Source organism: Grammomys surdaster, unplaced genomic scaffold (genome assembly GCF_004785775.1).
Source record: "Grammomys surdaster isolate TR1022 unplaced genomic scaffold, NIH_TR_1.0 279, whole genome shotgun sequence".
In the NCBI taxonomy this organism is placed as follows: domain Eukaryota; kingdom Metazoa; phylum Chordata; class Mammalia; order Rodentia; family Muridae; genus Grammomys; species Grammomys surdaster.
In genome coordinates this window covers 1,161,693-1,174,544 of record NW_021604720.1, presented here as the reverse complement: position 1 = coordinate 1,174,544, position 12,852 = coordinate 1,161,693, and the positions used below count along the sequence as shown (strand labels likewise).

General features: G+C 38.5%; 1 protein-coding gene across 1 annotated transcript in view; it reads right to left on the bottom strand.

Moving 5' to 3' along the window:
- Nrxn3 (neurexin 3) overlaps nt 1–12,852 on the bottom strand; it is a 1,478,337-nt gene that overhangs the window by 325,197 nt on the left and 1,140,288 nt on the right. Inside the window, exon 14 of the mRNA XM_028777283.1 lies at nt 10,917–11,098. Coding sequence (XP_028633116.1) covers nt 10,917–11,098 — 182 coding nt within the window. The remainder of the gene's footprint in view (nt 1–10,916; nt 11,099–12,852) is intronic.

Below are 12,852 nucleotides of genomic sequence, written 5' to 3'. Positions count from 1 at the left end.
CTGGACCAGGTCCTTGCTAAGAATTCTAACATACATTCCTATAAACCGTCACAATGACCTGCAGGCAGCATTATAATTAGCACCTGCATTTTAGTGAGCAATCGAGTGATTCAGCCAAGACCATGGAGCTAGTTACAAGCCCGACTAAAGCTGAATAAGATCCTGTATGCCTCTACAACATCATCTTCTTTCTGCTCACCCCTACTGTCGGCCTTCTCTCACAGAACTCACTGTATTCAAACAGGCCTCAACAATTTGAAAATGCACTCTGTACTACATTGTATTGGTCTCATATCCAAGTTAGCACTTTTATCTGGAGTATTTGTCCAGATTCCACCATGAAAAATCTGCTCCGCTTATGTGCATCTGTAAGAACTTTACCCCAGCACTATTCTCTCCTTACTTGACTTATAGCTAGCTTAATTGTGTGTTAAAACACAATCATAGGAATAACTACAGTTCTGGAGGTTAAACTTCATGTCATCAACAATTCCAAATGAATTGCCATTTAGTAACTATACGATGAATTAAAGTGATCATGATGATGCTTTCTACTCTGAATCTTTCATTAGGAATATAATCATAATTAAGCATCAGGATTGGGTTTGAAAGCCCATTCCACTGTTTATTGGCAGTACTTTCTGTGCAAAATTGTCTGGCTTCATTAAACAAGAGTCACTTCATTTGTAACATGACAATATTAATAGTGAGTGGCCCGACATGAGATGCTAAACAAAATTCTTACTAAAGTCCTATATTTTATATTTTATTCATCAATATTAGTGGTCACAAAAGCAACGAGAGTAACATAGTATTCCTGACAGTGCCTTCTTGACTAAATATCAGCAATAATGATCTATCCATTAAACTAGCTGCCATGTTACAGAAAACAAAGCAAGAAATGTAAACTGAGTCACAGACGTTATCAAGAGAGTCAAATATAGACTATAAAACACAATTGCCAATCATCTGCTGTTATCCTGAGTCTGGAATGTCCGTGAGATGAAGGTTGGCTTGGATGGATCAACAAGACCTATCCAAATGTCCTTAAGTGATTCTAGGTTTCAAAGGTGTCATCTCAGACTGGGAAAGTCATGTCTGGCTGCTGGTATTATCTTTGAGGCAAATTCAGTTCTACAGTTCCATCAGCCATCTATCAGTGAAACACTAACAAGCTAAAAACAACAGCAATGGCAGCATCAGGGCTCGAGAATATGATACTGTGAAGGGGGAGGCTAATGAAGTTCCCCATCAATGCGCTCTGTTTCCATGCCTTCTGAATTCAGCCAGCGATCTAAAATCCATCATCTGTAGCTTCAGGGTGGCAATGAGTTATTGCTTTCCCAGTTGCACTGAACAATACCCCAGGAGTAATGACTAGTAAGTGTAAGCGGTGGGACAATGAGATAATTCATCTCCCTGGCATGTCCAGCAGTGTTAAGTCAGGCTTGCCATTAAGGCACACCAGCTCCCACATTCACTTGATGGCATCTGAAGTTAACCCAGCACACAGCATTTTAGATTTCTATGTCAAGAAAGCCTCCACTAGTCAAACTTGTTTGACTATCTATGTTGATGACAGCAATCACAGAGGATATAGACTCTCTAGATTCTACATTTTATTCTATAGGCTTACTCCAAATCACAAATGTAGATCATGTTAATTTACCTAAGTGGCTTTTAATGAGATAATGTTTTTGGTTTTTTTTTTTTTTTTTTGCAAAGGCAGCCCCAGCAGATGTACAGAAATGTACAGAAATACTTTAAAAGAAACTCCATGCTCATTTATTTTACTCGCTTTAAGTCAGTAACAGCCTGACTCCTGGGAATTATATACTACTTAGGTTGATATCTCAGAGACACAATTTAAATGTGACCTTTGTTTAGAAAAATAAGGCAATTTTTTTTCCTGCAAATTGAATAGTTACTTGTGGGAAACTCAAGAAATTCATGGGAACATGAATATCAATAATAAATCCATTCTTGACTGAGAGCTCAATCTAATCCAAGAGCTGGTCAAGAGCTCTAAGCCTTCAGGCTCATAATTAAATGTGTACATGTGTGTCTGTGTGTGTGTGTGTGTGTGTGTGTGTGTGTGTATTATGCCCATGTAGTATAATTTTCACAAAAGTGCAGGTATGCATGCTTAGGGCAGAAGTAAGATGAGGACATCAATGTCTTGCTTTCACACTTTACATTACTCCCATGAGACAGAGTCTCTCACTGACCTGGAGCTAGGCTGACAGCCATCATCCAGAAAGTCTCAGCAATCTTGATATGTTCATTCCTCACCCTCACAGATCTGGGATTAGAGGCGCTCACCTGGGCAAATTCAACTTTTTACAGAGTATACTGTGTTCTGAACTCATGTCCTCATAGATGCACAGTTGCACAGGTATCAATTGAGTTGTGCCTGTGTTCTTTCAATCGTCTGAGTTCTGGCTAAGTCACGATTGATCATAGAATTCCCAACACGAAGCATCTTACCTGGCACAAAGTTAAGTGCTCAATGTATATACACTGGATAATCACCAAGCAATCAGATATCTTAATCCTAATTTTTGAAGCATATTATTTAGGCATTAAGGCATTGGGATCTATAAGTAGTTTTCTATCTTTTTGTTTTCCAATTTACTTTATGGCGGCTGCTATTCATCTGTATAACCGGGATACATTCATATCAGGAGCTTGGTTTGAAAATGAGTTGGTTCATCTTTCGTTACTCCCCAAGTAAAAGATCACATTGTTTGTGTCTTTATCTGATAAGACAGCAGGTTCAAGCACTTTGGACAGTAGCCTTAGATGTAAGGGATTTTTCTGTCTATATCTATTTCTTATTGTGGTTGGCATCTATGGTGGTGCTATGGCCTGTCTTTATTTACTTATTTATGTTTGGTCTATTTTTCCTTCCTCCTCTCTATCTCTTCTTTTTGATTTTCCTCTGCAAAGTAACAGATTTCCATTTTATATGGGTAATAAAGTATGGACACAGGGTTATGGAATGTTGTACATTCACTGTGAGTCTAGAGCCCCTTGAAACACTGTAGTGAAGGAGGATTGAAGCATAGGGCTTCACTTCACAATACAGAGTGAGAAGGATGTAATCTAATGAAGGTCGAAGATAGCAGCAAGCTTTAATGTAGCCTTTAGTCTTACCCAAGATTACTGTAGAGACAGAATTATAGATTCCATGTCGTATGTTAAAATGTCACTCCAGATCTCAGGTATAGATGTGAGGCCAAGACTCAGATATCACTAGCAAGATATTTCATAAAATTGGCTTTTGGTAAGATGACAGGTTTTTCTGTTTGTTTTTGTTATTTCTTTTGTTTTGTTTAGTTGCAGACACAGCCAGCGGACTTAGAAACATTCTCAAAAAATTCATGTTGACTTACAAAATGCATTGCTCTTGTTGCTGATGTGTGTCTATGTACACACACACCTACATATCCCCCATTTTGCAGTCATCATATATTGGTATTTCTTTAAGAAAGCCACCCTTCTATATTTGTGCAAGCTTTGTTGGTAATAGACAGCTTGTAGATAGTTTATTTTGATTGATCTTCAGGAAGAACTGACAACATAATCGTTTTTTTTTTTTTATTTCCCTTTCAAAGAAGAGGCCAAAGTGCCAAATGGTAGAGTCATCTTCACAAATTGACTAACTTACTTCATAATAACATCAATGAGCTTCAATCCAAAGTGTTTGATTTAAAATTGAGATCTTTGTATCTGGCATGCTGCCCTCAGATCCATGTACGAAATGAAAGTCAACAGATTTTGAAGGAAGCATCATGTACCTATTACAGATTTGGAGAAACACTCCTGATATCCTATGCAGTTACCTGTGGTCCAGCTTACATAATCCTGGTTCCCATTGCCGTCCATCTCAGCTTCCCTAGCTCTGCTGTGATGGCTGGCACAGCTAAGCTAAGAGCTGCAGGGAGGATGCCCAGCAAGGTCTCTCTGCACAAGTGGCTAATGATCTGGAAAAGCTCCTAAGCCCAGAAACCCCAAAGAGGCCTTTTTCACTAAGAACAAATAGCAATGGAAAGGATTTTGAGCCAACCTGCAGTGCTCAAGACTCTGTGGGAAATGAGATTGCCTCTGCTTGACACCTTTGTATTTTTCTTGTTCTCGTCTCCTGTACTACCAGTCTCTAAACAACAATATTCCTCTGTACTCCATTGGACATTCCCCCTAAACAAAATCTGGAGTCCAATTCAGTTCTGTCAATGGCTAAATCCAGGAATGAAGCTGAGTTAACAGCTGTCTAACTTCACTGAGAACTAACCTGGCAGATGCTGATGCTTGACTGTAAATATTCACACAGAGACAGCCAAAATGAGGCATCCAGGGTGAATTTATAGATGCAATAGACCAGAGGAATAGACCATTTATCACATTTCAGCTCAGCTCCCTTTTATTCTCGAGGAGTCCCTTTGAATATCATAAATTGTAGAGAAACAATATTACACAAGACAAACTTAATAAATACCCAATTTCCACACATCTGACCCAAGAGATATTACCAATAACGTTTTTGGAGGATGCAGTTTGGGAAAGAAATTCTGCCACTGTGGTATAAGTTCTTCCAGGACAGTGTCCCTTTGTCCTGTCTACCTCAGCTTCTGCACATATCTGCATTGCAAGTTGGGAAGGAAATTGTTGGAAAGGTTATAGATTCTTGTCAAACAAAACAGATGTCCTGACACATAAATTTTCACTATTCCTGAAAGGCTCATAATTAAAAAATGAATCCAAGAGGATTTACTGTAAATTACACACAGGGAAAAAGAAATTAATATGCCTTTTCTACACCAGCATTAACTACACAGAGAGAAGCTAATTGGTGCCCAGTTCTCTACGACCTTCTGTTTAATAGGTGGTGAAAGGACATTGTCAAAAGCTGCCCAGGAGCAAGCACAACACTTCGTGGTAATCCTTTCTGTGATCCTATGAAGGTGAGCATAACATGACATAGCTCCAGAAAGCATAGATAGGGGAATAAAAGGCAGATGTCACTCACAAGTAACACCAGCTGCTCTCCAAACACTGAGCTGATTAACTCAACAATAGATTTCACTGGAGGGAAACTTATATTTGAAGCAATTATTTGCAAAAATCCCTTGGCCCGGAGAATCTCATTTTCTGCACATCAACTTCAACAGAGATCTTTTTGCCTTTGTCAAACGCATCTCATTCATGATTTCATTGATATCCTCAGCAACAACTGACAGAAAATACTTCACCATGGAAGCACGAACCCCAGACAAGGAATGTTAGCTAATCTGAAATAAATGATTTCTGATTACTAAGTTATTTTGATCTCTTGGCCTTTTATGGTTTTATTTCGGTTTCTTTTTTTTTCTTAAGAATTCAAGCTTGACATTTTTAATATTGATTGTCAAAGGCCTCTTAAGAAAGACTTGAGGTTTACACAAAAGCATCAAGATGGGTGGGGAGTATCACTGTCTCAGTTAGAAAAAGTAACGATTTATGAAAATTATAAATGAAAAACAAATTATATCCAGAGCACATACCCAATTTAGCCTTGGCGCTCTCTCTCTCTCTCTCTCTCTCTCTCTCTCTCTCTCTCTCTCTCTCTCTCTCTCTCTCTCTCTCTCTCTCTGTCTCCTTCTTTGATCCAATTTAATGCCTTTACTTTCCCCAGGTTTTCTTTTCATACAACCTGAGTTTGACCTCTGGTGCCCACATAAAAAGTTCATACATAAGTATATGCCTGAAGAGTTAGCATTGGAGATGTGGAGACAGGAGGATCCCCAGGACAGCCAGCCAGCCTAGTAGAACTGGCAAGTTCTAGGTTGAGTAACAAACTCTGTTCCAAAAGTACAGCTCAAAGCAATTGAGGAAAACACTTGATATTGACCTCTGGATCCCACAGTCCTATGCACACATGTGAATGAACACACACACACACACATACATACATGTACACACACACACATGCACACACGCACACACACACACACTGAAACAGAAGTACTTTAAATGAATTAGTAAATGAATCAAGAGTCCATCCGAGTAGAATTTTAAGAAGGAAACTATTTTCTTGAAGATATTTTAATGAGTAAAGATTTTGGGGAAACACGGGAAAGGGGAAAACTCATGTGAGCTTAGGTCTTAGTACCTAGCTGAAAGATGTGCACTATACATCTACATACAAACTAGATGTCTACACTTGGGGCTGACATGACTAGTTGAAGCCAGAGTTCATTCATGCAGCATTCATCCATTGCTCTCAAAAATATTTCCTATGTAAAGCTCGTAGTGAGAGACTCTAAGGCACAGAGAGCTGTCGTGTAAGGTGAGCTTTATTTGCCAATCTTGCTGTATGGACTCTCCTAGAGTGAGTGTTCACCTCTGAGTTAGACTAACTGGTATTCTTGGAAGAACATAATTCCTTCAGAGAAGCTAAACTGGAGGTAAAAACAAATGATTGCAATGATAGTGTTAATACCATAAAATAATCATGAATTCATAAGAACTATTTCATAGTTTGTAAGAAATTCATAAGAACTATTTGCAGTACCAATTTACAAGATACATTCTTTTCTGCTTCTGTCCATATTCTATCAGTGCTGTGTTCTTTCTTTTACTTACACAGACAACATACATATACTGCATTTACTGGATGATATCAATCTATGCTTTGCTTTGCATTTAATTTAACTAGCCTAACTACCACTATTAAGTGCACTGAAGAAAAAATTTCTTCTCCATTTAACATTCAGAGTAAAATAATGCTGCTTGACTACCATGCAACCCCAGGGGAGGACAGCTGCAGCAGATGCTTGGCCCTTGTTTCATGTCACTATGGTTTATCCCACTGATCTGGCACAACAATGTCCCCCAGATTTCGTGTATTTGAAGGTACATATCCAATAAAGCAGTGTGGGTAAGAAGAGACTTTTTAGAGGTGCATTGATAGTACTTTCTGGGGAACCTTAAAGAGTGGGTCCCCTCTCTCCTTCCATGGCAGGACACAGCTTTTCCAACTATATGGCAGGGCATACAAGGTAGTATCATGGGAGCTCAGCTATGTAGCCCTGATCAATTTGCATCTCTGTCTTGGAATTCTCAGTTCCACATGACAGATCCTGAGATGTAAAATCCTGTGATTTATAGATGGGTCAATGAAAGGTATTTTACTACTATAACGTAAAATAACCCAATACAGGTGTCTGTGTCTTTCTGAGTGTCTTCCATTACTTTCTTTGTTTCAATGGTGAATTAACTGATCAACAAGTGGGCTGATATACTGACCATATGAATCTCTAAAGACAACATACAAATGGCAACTTTTTTTCTTTTTTTTCTTTTTAAAATGTCCAACAGTCTCAGCCATCAGGGAAGTGCGAACTACAACTGCTTTGAGATTCTATTACCCCCTAGGTCAGTGACCAGAATCAAGTAAAATAAAAACAAACAATGGAGTGGTTGTGAGAAGGAGGTTCTGTATCAGACTGCTGGTGACAATGTCAACTGGTATAGGCATTAAGGAAGTCAGTGTATTGTTGCCTTAAAGCGTTTAAAATAGTACTGGAAGTAGCTCAGTGTAGGAGCACTTGGCTAGCATGTGTGAGGTCCTCCGAATTGCTGATAAATAAAAGGAAATATAATTATCCCATCAGCTACATTAATCATTCCTGGGTAGATACCTGAAAGACTATATCAATATGCCAGAACAAGACTTATATATCCAGGTTTATTTCTGTCCTATTCAGAATAGCTAAGGAATAGAAAGCTTGTGTGTATGTAGGCAGAGAGATGGGTAAACAACATGTGGTTCTTGTATACATTGGGATTACATTCAGCTGTTAAGAAACTGAAATCATGACATTTGCCAGAACATTTTTTTTTTAAACTGGAGAAAATTATGCTAGAAAATTTACTGGACTCAGAAAGAAAGCATGTTTTCTTTCATATGCAGATTCTAGATTTAAAGTGTATGTGTTTGTATAGGTGTGCATGTGTGTATGTGTGTGTGTGTGTGTGTGTGTGTGTGTGCATGTGTGTATGTGTTTGTGTATGTGTGCATGTGTGTAAGTGCTTGTGTATGTGGGCATGTATAGATGTGTTTGTATATGTGTGTACATGTGTATGTGTTTTGTGTGTGTATGAGTGCGTGTGTGTGTGTGCAGATTTTTTAAGTATAAGGACAATTACAATGTGAAAGAACTGGAAAAACGAATTCCTCATTTTTACAAAAATGTATTTCTATGTCTGTCTGTGATGTCTATCTACACATGTTTTTGTGGTTGCTTGCTAAGGGGGAAAGGTAGTTCAGTCCTCTGGAGCAGGAGATAAAGGTGACTGGAAGCCACACAACATGGATACTGCGGATTGAACTTGAGTCATCCTGAAAGGTAATATGAATTCTTTCTGCTGAGCCATGTTTCCTGTGCCCCTGAGGATAAGATCTTAAGGAATTGGAGAGGGCTATGGAAAAAAGACTTGAAGAAGAACACAATATGATGTCATACATGTAGGAAAATACAAAGATGAAACTTTCTAATTTATATGTCAACTTAAAATACAAAAAAAATTAACTTTTTTTTTTTCAAAAGAAACCTGTGTAGAATGAAGTCTTTTCCTCCTGTTCAATTCCTTTGGGCTTCTACAATGACTCCTAACTGCTTTTCTTTTGGAATAATTTTCTTAGAACTGAGAAACAAACCATTCAACAGATGAAACTGTCCTTTATAATCCCACAGATGTCTCATGAACCATCCTACCCAGTTTTTATTGTTTTACTTTCTTGATGCCTTTGCTTAACTGTTCAAAGTAAGAGGCTGGGTCTTATAAAAAATCTTTTGATTTTCTATTCCAATTCTTTTATTCTTATTGTGTTAAGGAATACAGAAAAAAATAGACTCATTAGCAAATTAAAAATGGTTTCAAATGACTTGAGCGCTGAAGGGGGCCATGCTTATTAAAAGGTCATGGGCAGGGCAGGTTTACTTCGGAACTGTGTGGGTTTTTCACATTGCAATAGGAAAAAAAGGTGGTTTCCTACCCTAAGCTTGTTAGGAAAAATCTTTGGGGAATTTTAGAGTGTTTTATTAATAGCAGAATCACTGAGTATGTAAAGAAGATAATATATAGTGCCAAACTAAAGAAAATGGCTATACAGAGAACATCTGCTAACAAATACAAGGCACACAAATGTGTATTGCTTGAACATCAGAACACGGTTAGAGGCATTCACTTTTCAAACTCACCAATGAATTACAGAATTTCACAATGGCATAGTATTCTAGTTTCTCTGAAAAGTTCTCAGTATCTACAAATGATTTGTAACAAAACCCTGACACATCCCAAGCAAACTACCAAAGAATAAGACAAAACCTCTTTCTTCAGAGTGACATGTGATACCAAACATGAGGGCCTAGAAATGGGTACACTAGCAGCATATTATCTCATGGCAAAACATGTTTATGACTAAGCCACATCATATTTTTCTTAGAAAGTCACACTGAACATAAAAAGAGAAAATAAATCATCATGAAAAGGCAACTGTGGTGGTAATAATAGCCTCGTTAGAGCTGCCATGAAATAGTCATTAAGTTATGTGCAGCACGAATCTCTTGGAGTTTTGTAAATGACCGTGGCTCTTGCAGGCTAAATAAAGATAAACTGTCGTGAGTATGGCTTCCTCTCTCTTTGCTCCTTGGCATGGGCTTTCATACTGTTTAAACTCAAGCTTCTAGCACCATATGGTTCCTGACGCATCTGAGAGAGAATTAAAAATCTGCAACCCAATCCATATTTACTTGTGACTAGTGCTTTGCGGAGCATGAGGAGAGAGTGTCTTGCTGTGCTCTGGATCATCTTGGGGCTAGAAGGCAAATCCAGCTTAAATCTTGAACTTCTAGCTGGTTCTACTTCAGGACACTACCAACAGAACACAGCTGTGGCTGAGCCTGTTGCTGTGGATCCAACCTGCCAGCTCCAACTCTGGAGATCAGCATAGAAAATCCACACTCTGCTTTTTTCCCTGGATCTAAGGATTAGCAAAACTTAGATTCGAAGATTCCCTGCAAATGCTCCTTTTCCCCCATTGTGGAGATTGGTACTAATCCCAGATGATCGTTTTTTCTCCCCTCTGGTATTTAAACTGAATCCTTACTGCTCCAAATTAAATCCATTCTTTCTAGCCCTGTCACTGCTAACTAATGAGAACAATTCCTCTCTCTGCTCTTGGTGGTTACACGTGGGGTATTTACGGATGAGAATCATATCTTTCTTTAGCCTACTTTCTTAACTGTGTACAGGTGATAAAATGGGTTAATTGTCGCTATAAAAATGTTTTCTATCCTCGTAAGAAAGTAATTTTTCCCCTCCAAATCATTTTAATTTCTTTGTTTTGCACAATACTCTTACGATCTGCAGGGACGGGGAGTAAAACTCTCTACCAACATAGACACAGGATCTACAAGAAAATGTTAAATATGCAATATGCATGCATAACTCAACTTGATCACTGGGCGGTTTCATCTGTGTCATACTCCTCTGCTACGAGAGCTTCAGCTTTCACCACAGATCTTTTTCATACCTGTGGTCACATTGGCCACCAAGTTTTATGAATGAGTTCTTATTGGAACAGAATCATATCTTAAAAGCCTACTGTCTGTGTGTAATAAAACCAACAGATTGTATGAGCTACAAATTCCATAATGCTGACATGCTGCCCCTTTAGAAAAAGTTTGCCAACCCACTGCTGTCTGTCCATCTAAGCCCAAGTGTGACAGTTTGTAAGATTGAAGGGAGTCTTTGAAAGCATATGCACCTATGTTGAGTTTATGTAGAACATTCTCCTGTGTTTATCTAATGCACACTTCAGATCACCAGGAAGATAAGAGAATCCAGGCCAAGGCTGAGCAGGTACTCACTATGTGAAGCTGGAGGAAGTCGCCAAGTCCAGGAGCACTGTCAATGCGGACTAAGATACCATCCTTCACAGTGGTGCTGAATCCCACGGCCAGGCGGTCAGAGCGTGTGCTTGGTCTGTCATTTGCTGGCCAGGTGTACAGGATGAGACCACCACTTTTCCCAAAGATATACGTGGCACCAGCTGTGAAGGCAAATAGAAAAGAGACATGAGGGCCACTGTATTATGCATTGCCTAGTCTAGTACACTTCTGAGACCACAGAAGACAGGCATGGTGAGAAAACCTTCTCACACTGGAGAGTATTTGGTTATGAAGAGACATGACTTTCAAAGCCTCAGAAGGTGTCTTTGTCCCCACATTAAGGATGCTAGCAATGGGAATGAATAACAAAATATGTTATTGAGAGATAGTCAGTATCTTCTGTTCCTAATGCATAACAGTGGGTGTACTGGCTAAAGAACTTTGTTGCATGTTAACAAGTAACATTTCCCCTTCTGTAGCAGCAGAATGGGCTTTCCATTCGGCTTAGACAGGCATGAGATAGAAACTTTGTCCCCTGGCTCTGGCTATCAAAATATTCTCATCAGTGGTATCAGCCTTTTCAGGGGTACTTTACCATAAAGTTTGTAATGAAGAAGCCCGAAGGTACAATTGTGTTCCCAATCCACAGAAATAAGTGTGGTTTTGTGGCGGGAAGCTATATAGGTGAAACAATATTTCAATGAAATGACAGTAATACTTAACATTTCAAAATTTTGGGGTTTGAAAATTCCACACATATATAATTGAGATATCCTGTATCTGGTGTTCAATTTTAAACATAAAATTTGTTTTTGTTTATTATACAGCTTATATGCAAGAGCTACAGATAACTTTAGACAGGTGTTTTTAGACTGTCTGTGTCTTGACTATTGTGATCTATCATATACAGTCAAATGTGACTTTTCCAATGTGGTAATAGGTTCACTAATTTTCAACTATTTATTTTTTTGCGTATTTCAAATGAGATGTTTCTAGAAATGATCTAGCTGAATGACTCAAAGTATTTATGTGTTTCATTATTATGTTGCTATAAACACTCTGACAGAAATTATCTCTGGAGTCTTTTAAGAGTAAACATTCTTTCCTTCAATATTTACCTGGTGGTATTTGATATTGGCACAAATAGGTCTCATATCTCTTTAGAAATTAAAATCCAGAAAGAAAGTATAAAAAGCTACCTCAAGATAATGGCATCTTCCCTTGGCAAATGATGTGATCAATTATATCTGGTATATGCTTTATTATGCTTTTACTATTTACTTCCTATTTTTACTATTATCCGTATGAATCCTGAGTTACCACGAGTACATTAATTGAAGCTACTTACAAAACCAACGTGGAGAAAACAAAGAAAATATTCTGAGACAGTTGGTTCTGTTTATCAACGTGATAGGATTTCTAATTACCCGTGAGCACCACCTACTAGCATGCCTGTAAGAGAAAATCTAGACTAGGTTAACTGAAGTGTGAAGACACAATCTGAAGGTGAGTGAGCAGGGCTGTGGATTACATATAAAGGGAAATGCCAGCTGAGCCCCAGCAGTAGCCTCCGCCTGCTTCCTGGCTGCTGATGTAATATGGCCAGTTGTCTGGAGCCTCTGCCACCACCATTTGTTGCACAGTGGGCTGCATCTTTAAACTGTGAGCTAAAACAAACCGACTCCTCTCCTTTAAATTTATTTTTAGTAGGGCACTTTATCGTAGGTGACAGGTAACTAATAAAGATTAATATTTTAAAGTTTATATTAAGAAACACACACCAAGTTGTAAATTGGGGAAGAACCTATAAATTTGGCAGCCAAAATGTACTGTGACATTGTAACCACTGGGGTTTTATGTCAGTTACTAAGTCAGCAAGTAGTTTCATACAATAAACTTCTCAACATCCAAAGAT